Source organism: Dermochelys coriacea, chromosome 15, assembly GCF_009764565.3.
Source record: "Dermochelys coriacea isolate rDerCor1 chromosome 15, rDerCor1.pri.v4, whole genome shotgun sequence".
Classification (NCBI taxonomy): domain Eukaryota; kingdom Metazoa; phylum Chordata; order Testudines; family Dermochelyidae; genus Dermochelys; species Dermochelys coriacea.
The window spans coordinates 26,334,930-26,356,122 of NC_050082.1; the positions used below are offsets into that span (position 1 = coordinate 26,334,930).

Consider the following 21,193-nt stretch of genomic DNA (forward strand, 5'->3'; position numbering starts at 1 on the left):
GGGATTTTCTATGGTTGTTTCCTAGAAACAATGACTAACTGTTTTCCTCAGGAAAAGGAAAAAACAAAGAATCTCCTGAAGTCCAAGAAATCCAGTCCGTGCCTCTGACAGTAGAATTCCAAGTTCAGTTGATTCAGTGGACAGCCACATCCGATGCCCAGGACTGATAAAGGAATGAGAAGCACTTGCTTGATGAGGCAGGTTCATGTTATATATGTGCAGCAAAAAAACCTAGTCTCCACCACTGAAATAAACCTGTGAAGCTTGCTAGGTGTTGGTTGATTTGGGTTTGTAGGACCCAAGCCTGAGAGGCTTGGAGATACGCTCAACTCCCACTGACTGCTGACTTTGCTGTGACTTCCCCTGAAGTCACCGGGAGCTTTGCCAGACTTCAGTGGGTGTATAACAGGGTGATCTGCCCTGTTACGGGTATGAAGCCAGCCAGCCCCGTTCAGAGACATGGGTTTGGGCCTGGGAGAGGAGACAATCAGACCCAGCTGGGAAGGAGTCAGGCTGAAAGAGCTTGGTTGACAAAAGAGCTGTGGGAAGGGCCCTGGTTGCTGAGGCTGGTCCTGGAGCTGTGGGAAGAAATGCAAAGGGAAAGGCTTCTGGGTTCCTGCTTTGGCTAGGGGAATAACTTTGTGAGTTTCCAGATGGCCTTTGGGTGTGGAGTTGGTCCCTAATAGGCTGGGAAGATGGACCAGCAGCCCCACCAGGAGCAGGAGCATGCCTCATGGCCAAAGAGAAGTTCTTAAAACCAGAAGTCACTGATGGCAATGAGCTTAAATGTAGCAGCAGGAGTCTCAGTGGGAGCTGCCTTTCCAATTGTTTGATGGAGTTTGGATTGGCAAATACAAGCACTCCTGGGTTTTATTCCCAGCCGTACCACTAACTCATGCTTTCTGTAGTGGTTGTTGAAAATTATTTCTGTCTCATCCACACTAACACACAAACTGTTTTCAATGCCGTTTCATTTCAGGGAGGCCTGGGCCTTACAACTGTTGCCATCAGCAGGTCAAGCTCCTAGTGTCATCTGAACTCTTGTCACTTGGCTGTGAATCAGAGGTGACACATGCAGGGTCACATGCCCCCAGATTTCTGCAGTGTTTTATATGCCTTCCCTGAACCCTGCTGCATACCACCAGAACCTTTAAATTGTGCCCCTCCCCACTATCAACAGCTACGTGTCATCTCTGCCGTCTGTTCATTTTCAGAATGTCTGGAACGTTTGTTTGTGGGCTGCTGTCATGTGGCACCTTTAACAGTAGTTGAGAGCTGAGGATAAGCTGTCTTCAATGCTCTGCTTTCTCCAGGGAGAAAACATAAAGGCAGAGTCCTAAGCTGGCAGGTCTATTTGCCTTCTCAGCCAGATGGTGTCACCAGAGCCGCACACCTGAGATATTGTACTGCTGGGCTAGAAAACAATAACTTGCATGGCTGCCCTTCAAGGAGAACTTGACAAGACAGGTCACAAGAGAGCAGCTTGTGTGGCCCTCTTGGGTCTGCTAGAGAAGAAGTGGAGACCTACTTATGCCGCAGGAGCTTGTAAGAAGAGATGGTTGGATGGTAGCAATAAGAGGTTTGAAAAGGGCAGAGTGTATTTGTTATAAATGAAGAAAACTCCCTAAGGGTTTATTGGTGAAGTTTCCTGAGCAGAGGGAAGACACAGGAAGGTATGGGATAAAGAGGGGAAGTTCCCCAGCTCCACATACGTTGTAATACGTTTCAGCAAATGATGCTAGGCGCTATAGAAAAAGAGCGAGAGCTGGGCGATGCAGAGGGCTCTTGTCAAATCTATTCCTTGGGGGTGGCTGCTGATGAAGGTTTAAAGCCAGACAACCCTGGCTCCAACTGGGGAGCAGTTGTTCTATGGTCCGCCTACAATCGCCGTCTAACTGGTTGTCTCTCAAGCGATCAGTGGTGAATCAGTTAACAGTGCTAACATTTCACCTGTCCCCTGTGGCTTTCTGAATTAACACCAGCTGAGAGTCATTGTAAGACAATTCACACTCCTCAGACCTAGCTATTGTTTCGGGTCCTCTGAAGAATCAGGCAGGCAGCCCAGCACCGGGTCCGACCTAGAAGATTTTCCTTGGAAAGAGAAAAGCAAAACAAAAACAAATCTTAAAAGCTCCAGATATGGCTGGGAGCCAGGCCTAAAGCAGCAGGACGCCAAAACCACTTCCGCTCCTCACCCATAGGAATTAAGTGTTCATGTGGGCCGAGCTTATGCTCTATTTAAGCAGAGCCCCCCCCCCCCGCCCCCACTTCAATCTTGATCCTCGGGAGCCAGCAGAGGCGCTCTGGTAAGGCCCCGCACCACCTGAATCCAGCCCTTGCAGCCAAAAGGGAAATTAGGGAGCAGGTGGATGGGCGGGCAGAGAATTTCCAGTAAAACTCCAGGCCCCCTCTTGAGGGTATTGACCTTTCCCAGCCCGGGGGAAGAGCTTGCCGCGGGGGGGGGGCAGACCCTTGCCTCCCCCCCCCCCAAACAGCCGGGAGGGAGGGAGTCAAACCAAAGCGCCTCGGCCGAACAGCGGCGTCGCTCCACTGTCCCCTGCTTGGCGCGGCGCATTCGCAATTCGCATTCCGGTGCCCGAGCCGCCGGCTGCACCTTCCGCCTTCCTCGGCAACTTGCGGGGGGGTTGAATTCATTCAGGCGCCATTTGCCTGAGAGCAAATGCCTCCCTCGTTAAACTAATCCCCGATTTGGGGGCTGCGCGCTCTCCCGCAGCTGACCCATTCCCCGGCCGCTGGCGCCACTCGCGCCGCCTCGCGCCCCCCTTTCCCCAAATCCCGGAGCATCCGCTGCGCGAGCCGGCTAATTTCGAGTCCGCCTCCATTTCTATGGCGACCCCGGCCGGGCTCTGGAGCAGCGCGAGCCCCATTAGATGCGGCTTCGCCTTTAGCTGCTGCTGGCTCGGGGAGCGAGAGGCTCCTAGAACTAGATGCAAGCGCACAACAGAAAGAGGGGGCCGGAAGGGGGTTCAGGCCTCCTTGCACCACCCCCGCCTCCCCCTCTTTAAATTGAAGCCTGGTGAAAGATTTGTTTGCAGCAGGCGAGGACTTGCACAGTGCGTTTAAGGAGCGCTCCTTGCAGAGCAGCAGCCCCCGAGGACCAGTCGGTGCTACCGGAAAGGTAAAAGGGGAGGAGGAGCCCTGTAAAACTCGGGGGAATGGTGTGCATCGATCGTTGCCTGGCCTTGCGGGGTTCAGCAGAAGATGCTGTATCCTGGAAGGGAATTGCAAAACTCCCTTCAAAGCTTTGCTGGGAGACTAGCTCTTTTTTCTGCACACCATCTCCCTTAAATAAATGACAGCCCAGCGTTGTGAGGTTTGGGAACGTTACTGATTAGGCTTTGGTGGGATGTTTGGGTCCTTTAATAACTAAGGACTTATTTGATTGTAACAGGGAGTCTAAAGTCAGACCTCTGATTTACTTCAATTATTGACCCGTGGATTCAGTATACAAGCGACAAGGGCGCTACAAATAATGTCTGTGTATTAAAGGGCAACAAAATGTTACAAAATGGCATAAATGATCCAGTTTGCCTAGGACAGCACAAAGTTCAGTCTCTCTGTTGACTGGATGCTAACTACTTAGGGAATGTTGCAACCAGTTCTAAATTTCACATGCATGATGGATCATCAAGAAACTGGCCCAGGTAGAGCAACCCTAATCCCCAAATTAGCCCCTGTGTAACAGGACGCTTTATGGTTTGGCCACAGCGTTTAAACCTTAACCTCTCTGAGGTTCCCCTTCGTCTGGTGTACCCTGCAGGCGTTGGTATTGTCATGGGAAGAGTGTGGGCTTCTGATCCTGCCATGATAAATTCCACCCTAAATGCAAATGCAAAAAATGTGACTAACTATAAACACTGTTTTCTAAGGCAGCATTGAAACCTGCTTGTTGCTGTCTTCCTAGGCCAAAGACCTTTACTAACAGTCAAACATTATAAACTTAAACACTTTCAGTTGGGAGCAGCATCTGCCTCTTCAGCTTCTCTAGCTCTTAAAGAGGGAGTGTCATCCCTGTGCAAAGTCACTGTCCCTGTAATGCTTCTAATGTTGGATTCAGGCCCCGAGTGCCCTTCTACTGAAATGTGGGGCTCATTGCCAGAGCAAGCACCAGCATGCCTGTCTGACACTTTAAAGTTCTAAATGGGAACGTTTGGTGAGGGGAAAACTAAGTTAATTCCTTCTGCCTTTAACGGCCTGTTAGAACTCTGTGGCAGAACTGGAGTTGGATGGGGAATGGGGCCTGGTAAGTGCTTTTCTTTTCTTAAAAGGAAGAAGGAAAGTTGTTGCCTGTAAAACAGTGTGGTTGATACATTGAGTTAATCATGTGAGTTAGTGGTGATTAATCAACAGCCCTAATTGATAGTTAATAGAGAATCATAAGCCTTTCTTGAAAAGTAGGATTTAAAGAAGTACTTGGAGAAGATGTTAGAAGTATGAAGGGGAGTTCTAGGTAAAGAGGACTTCATGGAAGAAGATGGAGAGGCAAGAATAGTTGAAGGAAATAATGGGGATATTGGCTATGTAATTTGGTTAGAATTTGGTTGGATCTGAGTTACTACAGAGAATTCTTTAATGGGTATCTGGCTGGTGAATCTTGCCCACATGCTCAGGGTTTAGCTGATCACCTTATTGGGGTTAGGAAGGAATTTTCCTGCAGGGCAGAGGCCCTGGGGGGTTTTCACTTTCCTCTGCAGCATGGGGCAGGGGTCACTTGCTGGAGGATTCTCTGTACCTTGAAGTCTTTAAACCATGATTTGAGGACTTCAGTAGCTCAGATATAGGTCAGGGGTTTGTTACAGGAGTGGGTGGGTGAGATTCTGTGGCCTGCATTGTTCAGGAGGTCAGACTACACAATCATAATGGTCCCTTCTGACCTTAAAGTCTATGATTCTATAGATGTGCTAAAAAGAAAAAAAAAGTTTTATGGTCAAGGCACAAGGGTGGGTGTCAGGAGATGTAGTTTCTGATCCCCACTGTGGCACAAAGATGCTGAAAGGAAGTAAGGTGCTGTAAAACCCATGTGCTGTAGGACTTGGATATGGGCTCTTACCTGAGAGATCGTATTAACAAAATGCAAGCTTTAGGATTGCACTTCAGACAAGCTGTTCACTTAGATGAATTTTTTAGCTGCACTAATCTGCAAGCTTGGTAGCTGGAGGGACAGAATACTGCCTCTGACGTGACTAATAGAAACCTGTTGGCTTGTTCTGTGCTCTACTGCCTGCATAGAATTGAGGATGTCTGTGAGTAAACGCCATGACATTCTTTTTAAGGCTGCCTTTAACATCATACTGAATGTAGAGGCTATGCAGCATTGGTTGCTTCAGCTGACAGTCATGAGGGCACTGGAAAAGCTAGTGTACTCTCTCAGAAATGGGATTCCAGGTTTGCGAAACTTAAAATGGACTGATCAGCTCCAGCTGGCCAAACAAATGGCTAGATGCAGCGCTTCACATCTGCCAAGTTCGTCTAAAGGCCTCGACTTCACAAACAGCATGCAACCCCAAAGAGAAATAGATGGGCGAGGGGAAGTGAGCAGGGAAGGAAGCCCAGAGACTTGCCTGCCACCTGTACTCACCTCTAGGCCCTCAGACCAAACTACCATGCTATTCAAGCATCCCTGGTGTTGCCCCCAATGTTCCTAAAACAGGCTAATACCTGATGATGCGAATAGGGCTTTGACTCTGATGGGAAGAGCAGTCAAAATAGCTTGCATCAAGCTAGCTTTGTCCTTGCAAGAGCCTTGTGTGAGCAGCAGCACTTGGCCTATGTGCCTGTGTGATGGTTCTCTGTGCTTCCTGAGACCTTCTCATAATACATATTGGGCACTTGGGCACTACCCAAGGGCAGTGTTAGCTTTGAATTTGCAGAGCTGATCTTGGGCTGAGTACCCTCCTTACCCAAAGAAGAGGATGGAAGTTGGGCCCAAATTGAGCAGTCACTTACCTCATAGGCTAATGAGCTCACAGTCCAACATTAGAATCTGTCCTCCATGCCACACCCCCATCCCAAATCTGAGCACTTTGGCAGCTCTCAAGGGGCTTCTGTGAACAGCCCTGACATCAGTACTCTGGGCTGGGCAGGGACAAACCTGTGTCCTGCCTTGTTTAAGTGGAGTAATGGGACAGCTCCCGATCCCATTAAATTCAATAAAAATTTTGCTATTGAAGTCTGGGGGAATTAGATGTGTAAGCTGCTTAGGTGCTTTTGTACATCCCACTGGATCCCTATCTGCATCTTTAGGCCCCTAAATAGCTTTGTAAATCTAGCCTTTAGTCTCTTGTGATAATTTTTTAGAAAGTCACTTTAGCACTGAGACAAGAAGCCTATATGCTCCTTTAATAAATGTTGTGTGTTCCTTTAACCGTGCAGGGATTGGCTCCTGCTCCAGAGTTTGAGATGTATCCCAGGATAAGAATGGTTGGACTATATACCGTTTCAGTCACATTGATTGCATTCCTTATGTATATAAGGAAAGAGACTAAGTTGTCTGTGTCTCCAGCAGCCAGGAAGATAGCAGCACCAAATCCCAGCCATACGTTCTGGGCCCCAGAGCAGACTGAACCCAGCAAATGTTTGCCAGACCTGACAATTGTCAATTCCTCTCTTGCACTCCCAGAGCTTCACCGCACCTTCTTAATGTACAAGCACTGCAGGAACTTTTCAACACTGCTGAAGCCCACGAGATGCAGCGAGGAAACATTCCTCTTGCTGGCAATCAAGTCTCCCCCAATCAACATAGACCGTAGGGTTGCTATCAGGAACACATGGGGGAAAGAAGTGGCCATTGGCAGCAAGCCAATCAAGCTGGTGTTCTTGCTTGGGCGCTCGGAGGCCAAAGTCCAGGCTCACTCCCTCCACCAGCTGCTGGTTTATGAGAGCCAAGAGTTCGATGACATTGTCCAGTGGGATTTCACCGACAACTTCTTCAACTTGACGCTGAAGGAGCTGCACTTCCTCCGCTGGTTCATGGTGGACTGTCCCCACGCCAGGTTTGTGCTGAAGGGCGATGACGATGTTTTTGTCAACACCTACAATATTGTTGAGTTCCTCAAGGAACTCAAACCTGGGCAGGATCTCTTTGTTGGGGATGTGATCAGCCAGGCCCGTCCTATAAGAAACACCAAAGTCAAATATTTCATCCCGGAGTCTATGTACAAAGCGCCCTACTATCCTCTCTATGCTGGTGGCGGTGGCTATGTGATGTCCAGAACGACAGTGCAGCGACTCCAGAGCACCGCTGAGGACACTGAACTCTTCCCAATAGATGATGTCTTTGTGGGAATGTGTCTGGCAAAGATGGCAGTGACTCCATTGAACCATGCTGGCTTTAAGACCTTTGGAATCCAGAGGCCTTTTAATCCTTTTGATCCATGTCTGTACAAAGAACTGATGATAGTGCACAAGCTGAACCCCACTGAGATGTGGATCATGTGGACGCTGGTAAAGGATGACCGTATTAGGTGTGCTGTATCATTAACTCAGTAACTCGCAAAACAAGACTACTGGTGCTAAGAGGAGAACAGAATGACGATGGTGGTTACTCCAGGTTGCTTAAACTGACATTAAAAACAAACAAAACAAAGTTGTAGTAGATGATGATGATACATTTTTATTAACAGACTGTAGTTTTACAGTAGGGTAATGTTCTGCAATGAGCCTCTGAAAATATGTAGTTGGGTTACTGAAGCATCACAAGGTTGAACGGAAAACACTTAGGGGGTAGCTAGCTCAGGGATTTGGGATTGTGATTGGGATTGCTTCCTCTCTAGATCACTGATTTGAATTCAGCCTATCTGGGTGGTTCTGAGTGGCTGTTTGGTAGCATGCAAAGTGAGGTGGTGGTCTTAGTGCCAATTCTGATGGTGACTCTTGGACACCAGTGTCCCAGTTACAACTGCCAGCCTTACTAGCAGTCTCTAGTAGGAAGACCTGTAACTAAACAGGCAATAAAGCCTGAACTCATGCCTGAACTCACCCATTAATCCTTGAAATCAGGGCTAAGGCACAAGGAGAAGCAGTGTGGACAAGCTTATGCTGCTGGGTCTGTGCATCTCCTGTGAAGGACTTCACTGTCCAGGGTTAGCAATCCAGCAGACTTCACCAGCACTAAATTTACTTAATGGGGATATGAGGGAAAGAACACCGAGAAAATGGTCTAGAAACCTTTCTGTTGTCTGTTCTTAACACAGCCATTACACCACAAGGTACTTAGTTCTGATAGCACTGATTTCTAACCAGCTCTTTTTCTTTGGAATTTATCTACTTGCATTGGAATTTTTTGCACAAAAATACTTGACAATGGGATTGGGAGAAGAAACAAATAGTTATTAATCACTGTAATAACCATGACCTTTTTTTAACAGCAGGTATAAATAAATACAGTTTTGAAAGTATTTGCATTCTGAGTATTCTTGTTCTACTGGAAGTACAACTGAGATGAGACTATCAAAAGGAAATCCAGGGTTAGTTGACAGCTACCTCCATCAGAGGTTACACAACTGCAAATGGAAAATGTATCTGGAAGGCTTTGTGGGAAGTGGGACTTGCTAATTAATGGCCTTGTGGTGGAGTGTGGTATAAATGCCTACACAGGTTTTATGTCTCCTTGGTGCTACTATCTGAGTCAGTCCCTTGAGTAGAGTTCAAGAAGACCCATCCTCCTTGTACTCGTATGGAGCTTTTCAATTGCATGAAATAATCCATCCTTGCACTGCTGTGTTGCAGGTGAGGGGAGGAGGCCTGGAAGTGATAGTAAAGTGCTGCTCTTGGAAGAGAGACCTCAATTCTAGTCTGATTGCTGTGTGACCTTGGCACCTGCAACTGGAGGGGCAATACTACCACACAGATGTGAGATGGTCCTTAATTTATATTTGTAAAGTGCTTTGAGATCCACTGCAGGGAGGTCTCTCATAAAGAGAAACTGGGGGCTGGAGAGGGTAAGTTACATCCTTGCACAAGGCCAGAGAGAGGAGAGTCTGACAGAGCTGGTACTAGAAGCAAGTTTGTGACAAGACTATTTAAACTACACCAAATCAATGGATTCTTCTGTTGTGGGTTTCTGCTTGCCAGCGAATTATGCCTTCACTGTCACTACTCTGCTTGCTTTTGTTAGTGCTTAACCTGAAGTGCCTTTCTAGTTACTTCTGATGTTCTTGTCAATTCCCTTTTGGTGTCGGAGGGTCTCACCATTTTACTTAGGGTTGTAGTTGTCTGAAGGCATCAGGAATTGTAACATTGGATACTAGTCCACTTGTCACTGTTGTATGACAGATACTTGCTCACTGCTCCTGTAGTGGACTCTGCCATGGAATAAGCATGCAATGCCTGTGTAAGCATCTAGGAAGAGATTAATAGAAATAGATAAGTGGTTGAAGAGGAGCATGTATGAAAGCAGAACTGCCATTAAGAGACTAGCCCATAATATGGGTTCATCATTACCTAAACTTAAATTTTAGGCCACAGCTTATTTTGTGTTAAGTCTCTGAGTACTACTGTACCCTCCCATTCAGGTGCAGTAATCCCTGATGTAGGAGTTAAACATGGTTAGGAAGGTGTTTAAGTCTGAAAAATGTTTCTGTGTTGCTCTATTTGTAACCAAGGCATAAGGTAGGGTAGTAAAACTTAATACTTGGATATTTGAGAGAGAGGGAGGAAGCTTGTTCACTGCACACTGACATTCTGTGTGGGCACTTTTTATCTATTTCCAGAGAGGTGTGTATTGGTTATTGTCTGTAACAAGCAAGTTGTCTGTCTAAGCTGCTTGTCATGGTTCCTTCAAGAAGTTGAAGCATTCCTCTTAACCTGGCTTCCTTCATCATCCTCTCAACATGGGTTAGCAGCATATTGTAACAGTACTGAGCTGAAAAAATTACCTTTTTCCCCCTTCCCACTTCTTTGTATTCTTAGAAGTGGGTGTATGCTGTCTTAGCAGAAAGAATAGCACTACATTCCTTCTCCCCTGTGGTCGCAGTTGTAAAACAAGTTGGTTTGGGTGGGAAGTCTGACTCAGAAAGGGAACTACATAATCTTTTCTTGATATTCTCTGCCACACAAACATGTGACACAGCTACACTGGCACCGTGGTAGGCACAAGAGGCCTGTACTAAGTAAATGTATATTCAACAACACTAGTACGTGCAATTTTGGATGATAAATATAAATGGGTTGGCACCGGAATTCTCCACCAGCTAATCTGCAGCTACTTAGCTTTGTTCACACAATGCAGTTACAGAGAGAGGCTGACCCTGTGTGGCATTGTTGCTTGCTTAGAGCCCTGTGCCAACAGTGCAATTGCAAATAATTCCCACCCCCCTCTGTTAGGGATGGTTCCCATAATCCTCCCTCCTAGAACTGTATTCAGGGGTCCTTAAAGGATGCTATGATTATCACCAAAGTGTAAATTTGTTGTTTTTTGAAGAGACTCACTGGTAAACATAGGCTTTAATTTAACCTCTAAACTTAGTGTTACAAAAGTATTCACCCTCCACCTGTAAGATTTCTTCTGGCTGGGACAGTGAAGTTATTTTCTATTACATCTTTTCATTTGATACCAATGCACTTTGCACATACAGGGAAAACCCAAACGTTTGATTACAACAAAGCAAATATCAGCCAGGAAATATTTTATTTCTTACTAATGCAGGAGAATTAAAATGACAGAGGATTAAACTACATAAGAAAAGAGTGCAGAGTAATCTAACCAGAGTTTAAAACTCTCCATAAGCTGCAGTCACACAGTGCTACAGGGATCCGATCCCCTTGTTAAAAAGGTAAAACGGAAATTAAGTCCAGAAAGATATTCCCAGGGAAGGGTGGTATTGGGCTGGAAGACTTCCAAACACACACTGCTAGTTATAAATGCCAAAACAAGTGTAGGTACCACCCAAAACCTATAATCTAACACAAGAATAGCAAGAAATTTGGGGAGGGAACTTTCACACAGACTGGGGTCCTGTAGAAAATGGCACTTTTAACTATTACTAATACACAGAAGTCTGTTTCCCTAAACCATACCTATTGGCTTGATATCTACTACCAATACTCATTCGTCTTGTAATTCAACATTACACAAATATTAAAGGGAGTTCTTCAAAAAATCGAGCAGCCACTATTCTACAGTGCAGACTGTAAAACACATGAATTTGGGGAAATTAACAAATTGCTTAAAGGGAAAAATGAGATACTCATGAACTGTTGAAATCTGGCTTGAAAATGCAGCCTGCAGTGAAACACTGTCGTTTGACAATCAAGGAGGAATCTAAATTTTATTTTATTTTTTTTTTGCAATTTGGGGCAGACTGCAGCTATGCTGCTTGAAAATTCACATTCGGAGCACTGTGTTCTATGGTCAAATAACATTTGCCACTATTTGTGGTGTCTGCCTTTGCAACACTATGTTCCCTATTGACACAAACACTGTTTTTTAAATGTGGCACAGCAACAAAATCCTTCCTTCGCTACCAGGGAAAACCAGCTGTATTGCATCTTGCTGGTTATGTTCCTACTAGATTACAAGCAAGTCTGCATATATACAACTGCCATACTCTATACTACAGTAATCACTGAGTGTAGATCCTACAGATTCCCAAGATTTGTAGCAATTCTATCAATTGTCATCTTTTGATACAATTAAGTGCAGTAGTTTGCGTTTTGTTAAACTGAGATTTCCATTATGAATTGTCAGTCAAAATAATTAGAAAACAGCACCAAAAAGTCAACATTGTTAACCAAACTGACTTTCTGATAATGACATGTAATTCTATTGTTCAATGGGAGATATAATACCAAGATTTACTTGCTTCACAGACTAGAAATAATTATTTTTAATGTCCCTCTTTGGTTGCAATCTACAATTAGTTTTAGACAGTGGGAATTTCCAAAGGTTTAGTATTAAATCATCTGAATTAGACCCTCATAGCAGCAGACCCAAACACTCATCAACAAAGTATTTTTAACAGCTAATTTCACATTTGCATAGTGGTACACTTAAATAAAAATGTACTAGCAATGCATATTATAATAATGGTAACTTAAAAAATAAAGAAGTTTCAAACACCTGAATCTGGCTGGTGGTTAGGTATAGCAAATTTGTGGGGGAGAAAATTATTTCCCACTGCCACCAATTATCAACAGATAGCATGCCTGTCTTCAATGACTTTTCTTTATCCAACATCTATTTTCTTAATGATGTGGGAAACTCAGGGCCCTGGAATTAGTGGTATGCTATCAAATATTCCAAAGGTGGTATTTAGAAGGTTTTTGGTTTTTTTCAGTCTTCACGAAGATAAGACTCATCAACTTCCTCTGTGGTTTTAGGGATTCTACAGGGCTGTGATGATTCCTCAACTTTTGTGTTAATGAGCTCTTCTGTCTGAGCTTCAGCTAATTTGATCTCTGCTTTCTGTGATAGCTGTCGTACATCTTGCACCTGTGTTTTCACCAGCTGAATATGGTTGCGAGCTGTCACTGAAGCTTGATCTGCACCTGAAAAACACAGTAATTTAAGTAAATTCATTCAGAAACAGCCCTTATGATAAAATGCCATCAATTAAGGCAGGGATTAAGTTGGTGATAATCAAATATTATGTTTTACTAAACTGTTCATGTTCTAAGCAAATCAGACAGTTTTCAAATCACAGTTTACTCCTCTTTATAGGTCGAGGAATAACTTAATAGTAGATATTTTTAGACTGTATCATCATATGACGGAAAGGGAATTTTTCCTCAGAACATTCCTGCCAACAAAGTTTTATCAATTAGTGCAAAATTAGGTTGTGATTTTTATGCAATGTGGCCACATGCTCTGTGAGAAATAAACCAAGACTGAACAATCATCCATCACATGGTGGCAATTTTCAGTCACTAGTGATCTGTTCTGAATTTGAACCTGCAGTCTGTGAATGACTAAATTACAGTACCAAACCTTGAACAACCTAGTCCTCTCACTATTTCATTAATATTTAGTTTCAAGAATATTTTAGTCAAATTTATAATGCAGTTTTTCCTTATTTCCTTAAATGAAATAATCAGGTCGTCTTTATTTTAAATTTAAATAATTAGATGATTGTGTTAAATTATGGGCCTGGTTTTCAGAAGTACTAAGCACTTCAACTGAAAATATAGAGGAACTGAGCAGCTGTGTCCTCCCTGGAAGATACAGGTATTTGGCAGCTCTGAAAATCAGACCATGTGATTTTCAGTCTGCATACTAACTAAGTATATTTAGATTTAATCTGTCTTGCTGCACCTTTTTAATAATAAATACTGCCTATATGCCAGGGGAAAGTCTGCTAAAAATTACAAATTCCAGCTGATACCAAGGAGTGTATTACAGTAATGCCCACATACCTGATTGATATGCAGCTTCTGCTGCCATCTCTGAAAGATGTAAAGCAGTCATCCAACTGGATTCTAACTTCAGGAATTCTTGCTGCTTTGTAGTCATCTATAATTAAAAACAAAATGCCATGTAACACTGTTGTAACACTATCTGAACCCACTTTTTGTAAGAGACACTCTTACAGCCATGTTAAATTAATGAATGGAGAAATATTTCTTAAATAATGAAAAGGAGACACACTGATGACTGCAGAAGTTAGTTAATTCTTTACCTCAACTCTTGCTCCTATGATCACTTGCCATACTGCATCCACCTCTTTGGAATTCATTTTTTCAAGAAGATTTGTATATTGCCGGTAGAGAGACACCAGTGTGTAAACTGCCTACAAAAGAGGATAAGTCTAGCACAGCTACTTAATAAAAATATTCAAAGTAAGTAGTACTTGCATATGTTCAAACTAATTTTGTATCTGCTGATGCTCTCACACTATTAGCTTATGTTACACAGACAAAAATGGGAAACACTTTCCAACACTTTCCCTTGTTTTAATCCCCTATAATATTTAGTGAGGAAATCATTTCTGGATAGTGTCAGAAGTGCTTTTGGAACTTTGCTTTTGCTGGTATTGTATTCAAGTGTTCATGAATTTAATTAATATGAAAATCTGTTGAAAATGGAAAGACTTCATTGTAATTAAAGTCTAGAAAAATTAGAAATTGACAGGTTTTTTTTAATATTGTAAAACAAGTTTTGTGATATCCTAGGAACTTAATAGTAACAGCAGAAAGAACTCTGATTCTCTTGCTGAAAAAGCAAGTCTATTAGCACTCGAGCTAGAAGAGAATTTTCCTTGAAATATGGACCCATAATACACAAACACTTTGATTCTATCTAGCAGAGGGCAGTAATACATATACACAAAAACTAGCCAGTTCATTACACATTTTAGAACTGAAATATTGCCAAACTGCTTATTTTTTATTGAAAATATTGGCAGGAATGACATGTAATGGATAAATTCTCTGTATGCACGTAAGTCTTCAGTTTCTACATTTACTTATCTACAGTGATATATTAAAGGGAATGCTAATCAGTAATTAATATGGACAAAACTATTCTGCTTGTTGTCAGTAGCTATCAGCGAGGTGCTCTGCTCTTGTTCGATGATAAGTCGGCTGCGTGCGTGTTCCCTATGTGCGCTGCCCCAGCTCTGCGCAGACAGCTGACACCGCAGACCCCGAGAGAACCCCCAAAGACCACAGACTCTAGTAAAAAGAAAAGGAGTACTTGTGGCACCTTAGAGACTAACAAATTTATTAGAGCATAAGCTTTCGTGAGCTACAGCTCACTTCGGCACCCGGCCAAGTTTGTCAAACGAAGCACAGTAATAGTTTCCTATAGACTTTACAGGACATACCACGAATATGTGCCCCCTGGCAATGAACACAGCTCAGTCAGTGGCGGGACACTCCACTACCCCCCAGGCTGGACTTATTCTTCTACAGGTGCAGAACAGATTACTCATCCCTCCTGACGTATTGAGGTGCAGCCCCTTTACTTATTAGGGTGCTGCTTCTCCTGTTACATGTTGGTTCAAACAAATCTATCCATCATGTTGTCCTTTTGACCTTGTCTTTAAGATCCACCTGCCTGTTCCTTGTTATCTCTGTGGAGTGTTCTAATGCCATCTTGGCACAAGTTCCTCTTATTAGCACTTGCATGTGGCTGCACCTGCGTCTAGCAGCCCTCTTGCCAGTTTCTATGAGTGGGGTCTACCTCTGGCTCAAGGCCCAGCCTTTGCTTAGCAATGCCTGGAAGTATTTTGCTTCAGGCCTCAGACTGGGCCTCTGATACAACAGTTTATGTTTCAGGGCCTCATCTTACTACACTGCTTAATTTGTACTTAAAGACATTGCATTTCAAATAGGCCTTTCTGGAGTTTCAAACTCCGTTAACTGGATTGGGAAAAATACTTTTCTGATGGAACCTACATATTTTTCTTGCCTAGAAAAGAAGTCAGGATGTGGGGTTTTTTTTTGTTTTTGTTTTTTTAAAAGAACGCTTGATATCTGGCTTTGTTTTTTTCTGTCTAGCTATTAGGCTACTTTTTTCAAAGTTTAGCCTCACTCCTCATGTGAAGGGCCCACATTTCAGGAAGCAGTTCGTGCCCAAGCTTCTCCTGAAGAGAGTTTCACAAACCTCTAAAAATCGCTCGTGCCTTCTATCACGAACACTCCAAAACAGCAGCAACACCTCCTCTATTGTCCACCAGGGACATGTTCCGTTCAGTTCACTTATTTTGACATGTGTGATGCACCAATTCAAGCTGAACTGCTACCCCAGAAGCTCTACATCCCTGTTACATTCATTTGTGAAGTCAAAGTCCATTTTAGATATAAGAGCTGATTTAATAGGTGCAGTTAGAGCTTGTCTCTGTCAGAGAGTTAAACATTCCAGCTCTTGCAGTATTAACTTTGAACTAATGTAGACAGTCACTCATCTTACCTTTGTATACTCTGTTAATGATTCAATTAATGCATATGTTGTTTGAGAGAGAAGAGTACAAGTACTGTCCGTTACCAGAGAAACTGCCCTTCTAATCAAGGCTTCATGACTGAGAGAAGTGGGCTCGTGTTTCTGAAAGACACAAAATTTACACAATCTTTACACTGATTTTCAAAGACAGACAACTTATAACGATAAAAATGACTACTCCAGTAAGTTTAAAAAAACACAGGCGCCATTGCTAAAATAAAAAATTGCTGGTCTGCCTTAATTCTTAAATAACTAACTTATAAAAACAAAATCTTACTCCAATAGTTCCATTCTCTACTACTCATATCCTGTAACTGCTTCCCTGAAGGGCCCACGTTTAAGGAAGTAGCTCACCAAAACATCTTTTCCTGCAAGGTTTTTTTTTTTTAAACCAGTTTTTATATTTTTATTTCCCAATATTTGCCTGTGTTGTGATATTTTAATATATATGCAAAACATTCTTATCTTGTTTCCTATCTGATGGTTATCAGTGGCTTGTAAAAGTTCAGGCACACTAGGCAAAGTGCAAGAGCTGAAACTCTGTTAATTACATACCAGGACCACAAGTAAATTTTCCCCCAGGAATTGTGGGGTTTGCTCTGTTAATAACGGGATTCCTGAATGATGTGCCATGGCAGCTTGAGGCATCACAAGGTAACAGCAAGTACTTTTCAATAATTTTATTATAAAATAGTATTTGTTATGTGACAACTGATACTAGGGCAAATCTATTTTATGTTGCCACTGATCTTTAAAAATGAATTATGGTTTCTTGCTGAGTGGATTTAAGTCATACTCTTTATAGTAGAATCACTTTAAATTAGTGCTGCTTTTAAAAGTCAGTTAAGATGCAGAGAATTTTTAGATATACAACTATGTCCCAGAAAACTCAGTGGGCATACTGCAATATGCATACTAATATCATCATACAATAACTGGGAGGCTGTTATAATTAATACAAGAGAATGTTCTATTTGCCACAAGCACACTCTTCCACCAAACACCTTAGAATATTAAAATTACATTAACTCCAGTACATTTACCTGTACAATAGGGACTGCACACAGGGCTACTCCAAAACCCACTCCCACCATTTTATTCCATGGGCCACTCAGTCCTGAGAAACAGCGTCTCCTAGCACTAGCCAGAACAGGAAAACTTTGTCTGGGAATGAGAAACAAATATAAGCATGCAGACAGCTGCACAGGGTGAAATAAATATTCTGGAGGAGCAGAACACTTTGGGGGCAGACTCTTTTTTTTGGCTGTGTGTTTGCCTAGCTACAGAGTCCTGTCCATGACTGGGTTTCCTATGCATTACCACAATACAAATAATAAATTCAAGTTTGTTTTAAAGTTAATTACCTAATCACAGTCTCAAGGAAAGATACAAGCTAAACAAGTTGTGTATTGTAACCAGTAATAATTATATTAATTGCTGACAATATGCTTAACAGGGATACAAAGCATTTAGATTAATAATAAAATACACTAAGAGGGCCAAATAAGCAGAACAGTAGGTTTATAATCAGAGATCCTGAAACCAATACTTATGCACATTTAACTTCATATACAGGTAGTCCTATTGTAGTCAATGGGAGTATGTCAAGTAAAGGTGTGTAGCATCAGGTCCTTATTGTTCAAATAAAATGGTATGGTAGCGTATTGAACCGAAAGTAAAAGCATCTATTCTGTCCCTCACTACATTTATGTAGTTTCCAGGTCAGATTTCTGAGAATGCTGTTCATTTTGTAACTCATTCTCAAATTGTGATATGTGGAACACCGGTGGTCTGTGGAAGGCTGGTTTTTAATGCCATTTATCTGCTGCAAATGATAAGACAACTCAAACAAGTTACATTCTGTCCTAATATCACTTCAGATAAGCAATTGCTGTAGTTACTACAGCATGTGTAGTTATGTGATCACAAATAAGAGGAGGTGGTCCACGTAGCTGAAAAGGAGAGAAAGAATAGCATCTTCATATTAAAATACTACAAAAATATTCAATTAAAAAACAGTCCCGTGAGAACTACCTGTATGAGCCAAGCCACCTCCCCTCACTCACACAAGTTCCCACAGACTCAATAAGACTTCTTGTGTAAAGCAAACAACGTTTGCTCACGTTAACATCTTTAGCACTTTACAGACTTAAAGGGACCGTCTCAGATAATTGAGGCATAAACTTTAAAAATAATAGAAGTGATTTTATTACTTTTCATTATCCAAACAAAAACCGTTTTAGATTTAAACATTCTCCATAACTATTTACAACTCAAACACTGCACTAGTTCATAGGAACCAAAACGTGAGTCCAACTCTCAACAAAAGTGAGAGCAGCCTAATTTCACTACCTAAATGGAGAGGATTATGAAAATGTAAACAAACAGTGAAAATTAATTCTTATAGTTTTACTTAGGCGGGACTGCTCACGTGCTTACAGTTAAGAACATGCGTAAGTGCTTGGAGGTGCGTGGTATTAAGCAAAGCAAATCTGTTAAAGCGTGTGCATGAACTGGGACAGTGAGTCCTGCAGGGACACGGGGTGGGGGTGGGAAAATAATTTTATTTCCAAACTTCTGAGGGTGTATCACCAAAAAAAAAAGAGAGAGAGAGAGAAAGAGAGAGAGAGAGGAGCAGCCCAAAGTTCCTTTGTAGACAGTCACGAGCAGCCCCATTCAAAACGGGGGAGGCCCCAAGGCCAGACCTTTCCAATGACCCCTTCATTGCTCTAGCCCTGCTGCGCCACGGATCTCGAAGCGCGGGGCTCATCCCCGCTTTACGGAGGGGAAACGGAGGCAGCGAGGGGGGCAGCGAATGGCCCGAGGAGCTGCGCGGTCTCCCGGGCCGGGCGTTACGGGGGGCGGAGGTTTCAGGAGGAGACGGCCGGGCTCACAGGCGGCGGCCCACGGGGAGGTGCCACCGGAGTCTCAGGGGCGGGCGGATGGGGGGGGGGGTTTGCCAGACGATACCTAAGCAGGGCGGAGCAGCACCGGAACCACCGGCTACGCACGGCGGCCGCCATCTCCTCTAGCCGAGGGCAGGGCGGCGGAAGTGACGTAACAGCCGCCCCCCCCCCAAAAGGCGCGCGGCTCCGCCTCCCGGAGATTCTCCCCGCCCCTAGCGGCGCAGCCGCACTGCTCCGGCCGCCGGGGGGGGGAGGAGCCGCGGAGGGCGGGGGCGTCTCCAAAGTGCAGCCCCGCCCCTGCGCCGAGGGCGGGTCTGGTGAAGCGGCCCCGGCCCCGGCCCTGCGGGGCTTTCTTTGTCCCGCCTCCAGATCCCCGAGCCGAGCCGAGCCGGGCCGGGCCGGGACCGGGCTTAGCCGCCCTCGGAGCGGGGCGCGTCTCCTGGCGGCGAGCCTCGGGCTCCCTGGCCGCAGGCTGCCGTCCGTGGACACGGAGCCCCGCCCTGTGGGTCCCAGCCCCCCCGCCCCCCCCGCTTTGAAGGGTGGCCTGGGTCCCAGCCCCCGGGCTCCTTGTCTCAGCTCTGAACGTCCCCGGGCTCGAGCCTCGCCTCACAGGGCGGGTCTCGAACCCGCGATCCGCTGGGTTGGGCTCGCCGGTCTGGCCCCCCCTGGCGGGTGGCGCCCAGCCCTGCCCGCCGGTCTCCGGACAGTTACCGTCTGCGTGTGGCCCTGTTAATGCGCCCCCCAGTGAGCTCAGCCCCTTCAGCAGCTGTTGGTTTTACCTTCCTAGTGTAGTGCTTTGCCCTTATCTTGACTAAGAAAAGGAGGACTTGTGGCACCTTAGAGACTATGGAGAGACAGTATATAAATCCCCCCTCTGTATTTTCCACCAAATGCATCGGATGAAGTGAGCCGTAGCTCACAAAAGCTTACGCTCAAATACATTTGTTAGTCTCTAAGGTGCCACAAGTCCTCCTTTTCTTTTTGCGAATACAGACTAACACGGCTGCTGCTCTGAAACTTCTCTTGACTGATTTTTCTTCTTGTCGATTTCAGATCCATTCTCCAATTTGTCAGGATTGTTTTGAAGTTTAATTTTGCCCTCTGAAGTGCCAGTCTCCTCTTCCAGATTGGTGTCTGCTACAGATTTTATAAGCATACTTGCCACTCCATTACCCAAGTCCTTAATGAAAATAGTGAATAGTAGTGGACCCAGGCCTGACCCCTGGGAGGTCCCTCTTGCTACATCCCCCCCCCACTTTAAGAGAAACCATTCCTAATTATTCTGAGTAAGCCCTGTCAACCAGTTCTGCACCCACCTTACAGTAATTTCACCTAGACCATATTTCCCTAGATTGCTTATGAGACTGCCATGTGGAACTGTATCAAAAGCCTTACTAAAAAATCAAGATCTCTCACATTTACAGCTTCCCCTCTAGCCAGTAACTCTATCAAAGAAGGAAGGTTGGTTTGGCATGATTTGTTCTTGTAAAATACAGTACTTATAACACTCTTTTATAGGTGCTTACAAATTGATTGTTTAATAATTTGTTCCAGGTATCGAAATTAGTCTGTCAGGGCTATAATTCCCCAGGTTTTCTTTGTTCCCCTTTTTAAAGATAGGCACTATGGCCTCCACCAGTCCTCTGGGAACTCATCCTTCCTGCATGAGTTTTCAAAGATAATTGCTACAATCTCCAAGATTGCTTCAGCTAGTTTCTTAAGTACTTAGCTGTCTTCAATAGCTCTAACTTAGCTAAATCTTAATTATGTTAAGTATTGGTTACAATTAACATTTTTAGTGAAGACTGAAGCAAAAGAGGCTTTAAACTCCTCAGCCTTCTTGATGTCATCTGTTATTTGCTGTCTTTCATGCTAAAGAGCTCCTACACTTTCCTTTGTCTTTCTCTTGTGCCTAATCTATTTAAAGACCCTCTTCTTCCTGTCTTTTATGTCTCTTGCTAGGTGTAACTAATTTGTGCCTTAGCCGTTCTGATTTTGCCTGTACATGTCTGAGCTGTTGATTTGTACTCCACAATTTGTCCATGTTTTCATTTTTTAGATTTTTTTATTTTTAAGTCATGAAAGAATTGATGGAGTCCTGTTGGCCTCTTACTAGTCTGCCTAGCTCTTCTCCACATTGGGATAGTTTGCTATTGTGCCTCTAATGTTGTCTCATTGAGAAATTGTTCGCTCATCTGAACTTTTTCCCTTATGGTTTGGCTTGATAACAACTATTTCTCCTGTCTATGCTGACCTCTTGTTATTCTGGCAAATAGATCTGTTTTTTCCTTTTTCTTTTTTGTCAAGCTGAATTGATGCCATAAAATGAGTTAGTGGGAATCAAAAGGGAAATAACTTAGTCTTACTCATCTGATTAAAAGTATACATA

At 43.8% G+C, this 21,193-nt stretch overlaps 2 protein-coding genes across 8 annotated transcripts; one reads left to right on the top strand and one right to left on the bottom strand.

The window, feature by feature from the left end:
* The first annotated feature begins 2,038 nt into the window (after positions 1 to 2,038).
* On the top strand, positions 2,039 to 8,417 carry B3GNT4 (UDP-GlcNAc:betaGal beta-1,3-N-acetylglucosaminyltransferase 4). 5 transcript variants are annotated; one of them, XM_038372904.2, is made up of 3 exons: positions 2,039 to 2,306; positions 3,057 to 3,139; positions 6,394 to 8,417. In XM_038372904.2, exon 3 carries the CDS (start codon positions 6,421 to 6,423, stop codon positions 7,507 to 7,509), a length of 1,089 nt encoding a protein of 362 aa, XP_038228832.1. In that variant the 5' UTR covers positions 2,039 to 2,306; positions 3,057 to 3,139; positions 6,394 to 6,420; the 3' UTR covers positions 7,510 to 8,417. The 5 variants fall into 5 exon arrangements, with proteins under 5 accessions (XP_038228832.1, XP_038228831.1, XP_043353714.1 ...); XM_038372903.2 differs by having other exon boundaries at positions 2,159 to 2,306; positions 3,060 to 3,139; XM_043497779.1 differs by having other exon boundaries at positions 2,278 to 2,365.
* Positions 8,418 to 9,021: 604 nt separating this feature from the next.
* On the bottom strand, positions 9,022 to 19,031 carry DIABLO (diablo IAP-binding mitochondrial protein). Of its 3 annotated transcripts, XR_005288980.2 has the most exons (7): positions 18,869 to 19,031; positions 16,942 to 17,062; positions 15,869 to 16,000; positions 13,635 to 13,745; positions 13,372 to 13,468; positions 12,080 to 12,507; positions 9,022 to 9,360 (listed from the first exon to the last, which is right to left on the bottom strand). XR_005288980.2 is itself a non-coding variant. In XM_038372905.2 (6 exons), exons 1-6 carry the CDS (start codon positions 18,919 to 18,921, stop codon positions 12,293 to 12,295), a joined length of 729 nt encoding a protein of 242 aa, XP_038228833.1. In that variant the 5' UTR covers positions 18,922 to 19,031; the 3' UTR covers positions 10,637 to 12,292. The 3 variants fall into 3 exon arrangements, 2 of the variants coding, with proteins under 2 accessions (XP_038228833.1, XP_043353717.1); XM_038372905.2 differs by lacking the exon at positions 9,022 to 9,360 and having other exon boundaries at positions 10,637 to 12,507; XM_043497782.1 differs by lacking the exons at positions 9,022 to 9,360; positions 13,635 to 13,745 and having other exon boundaries at positions 10,637 to 12,507.
* Between the last annotated feature and the right edge of the window lie 2,162 nt (positions 19,032 to 21,193).

Bases quoted from the DNA above. Each gene is read 5' to 3' on its own strand.
- DIABLO (XM_038372905.2), bottom strand. From the start codon at position 18,921: ATGGCGGCCGCCGTGCGTAGCCGGTGGTTCCGGTGCTGCTCCGCCCTG. The intron at 17,063-18,868 runs GTATCGTCTGGC...TCTCATTCCCAG, and splicing joins TGCTGCTCCGCCCTGCTTAG to ACAAAGTTTTCCTGTTCTGG. The intron at 13,469-13,634 runs GTAAAGAATTAA...TTTTAATTATAG, and splicing joins TCATAGGAGCAAGAGTTGAG to ATGACTACAAAGCAGCAAGA.
- B3GNT4 (XM_038372904.2), top strand. From the start codon at position 6,421: ATGTATCCCAGGATAAGAATGGTTGGACTATATACCGTTTCAGTCACA.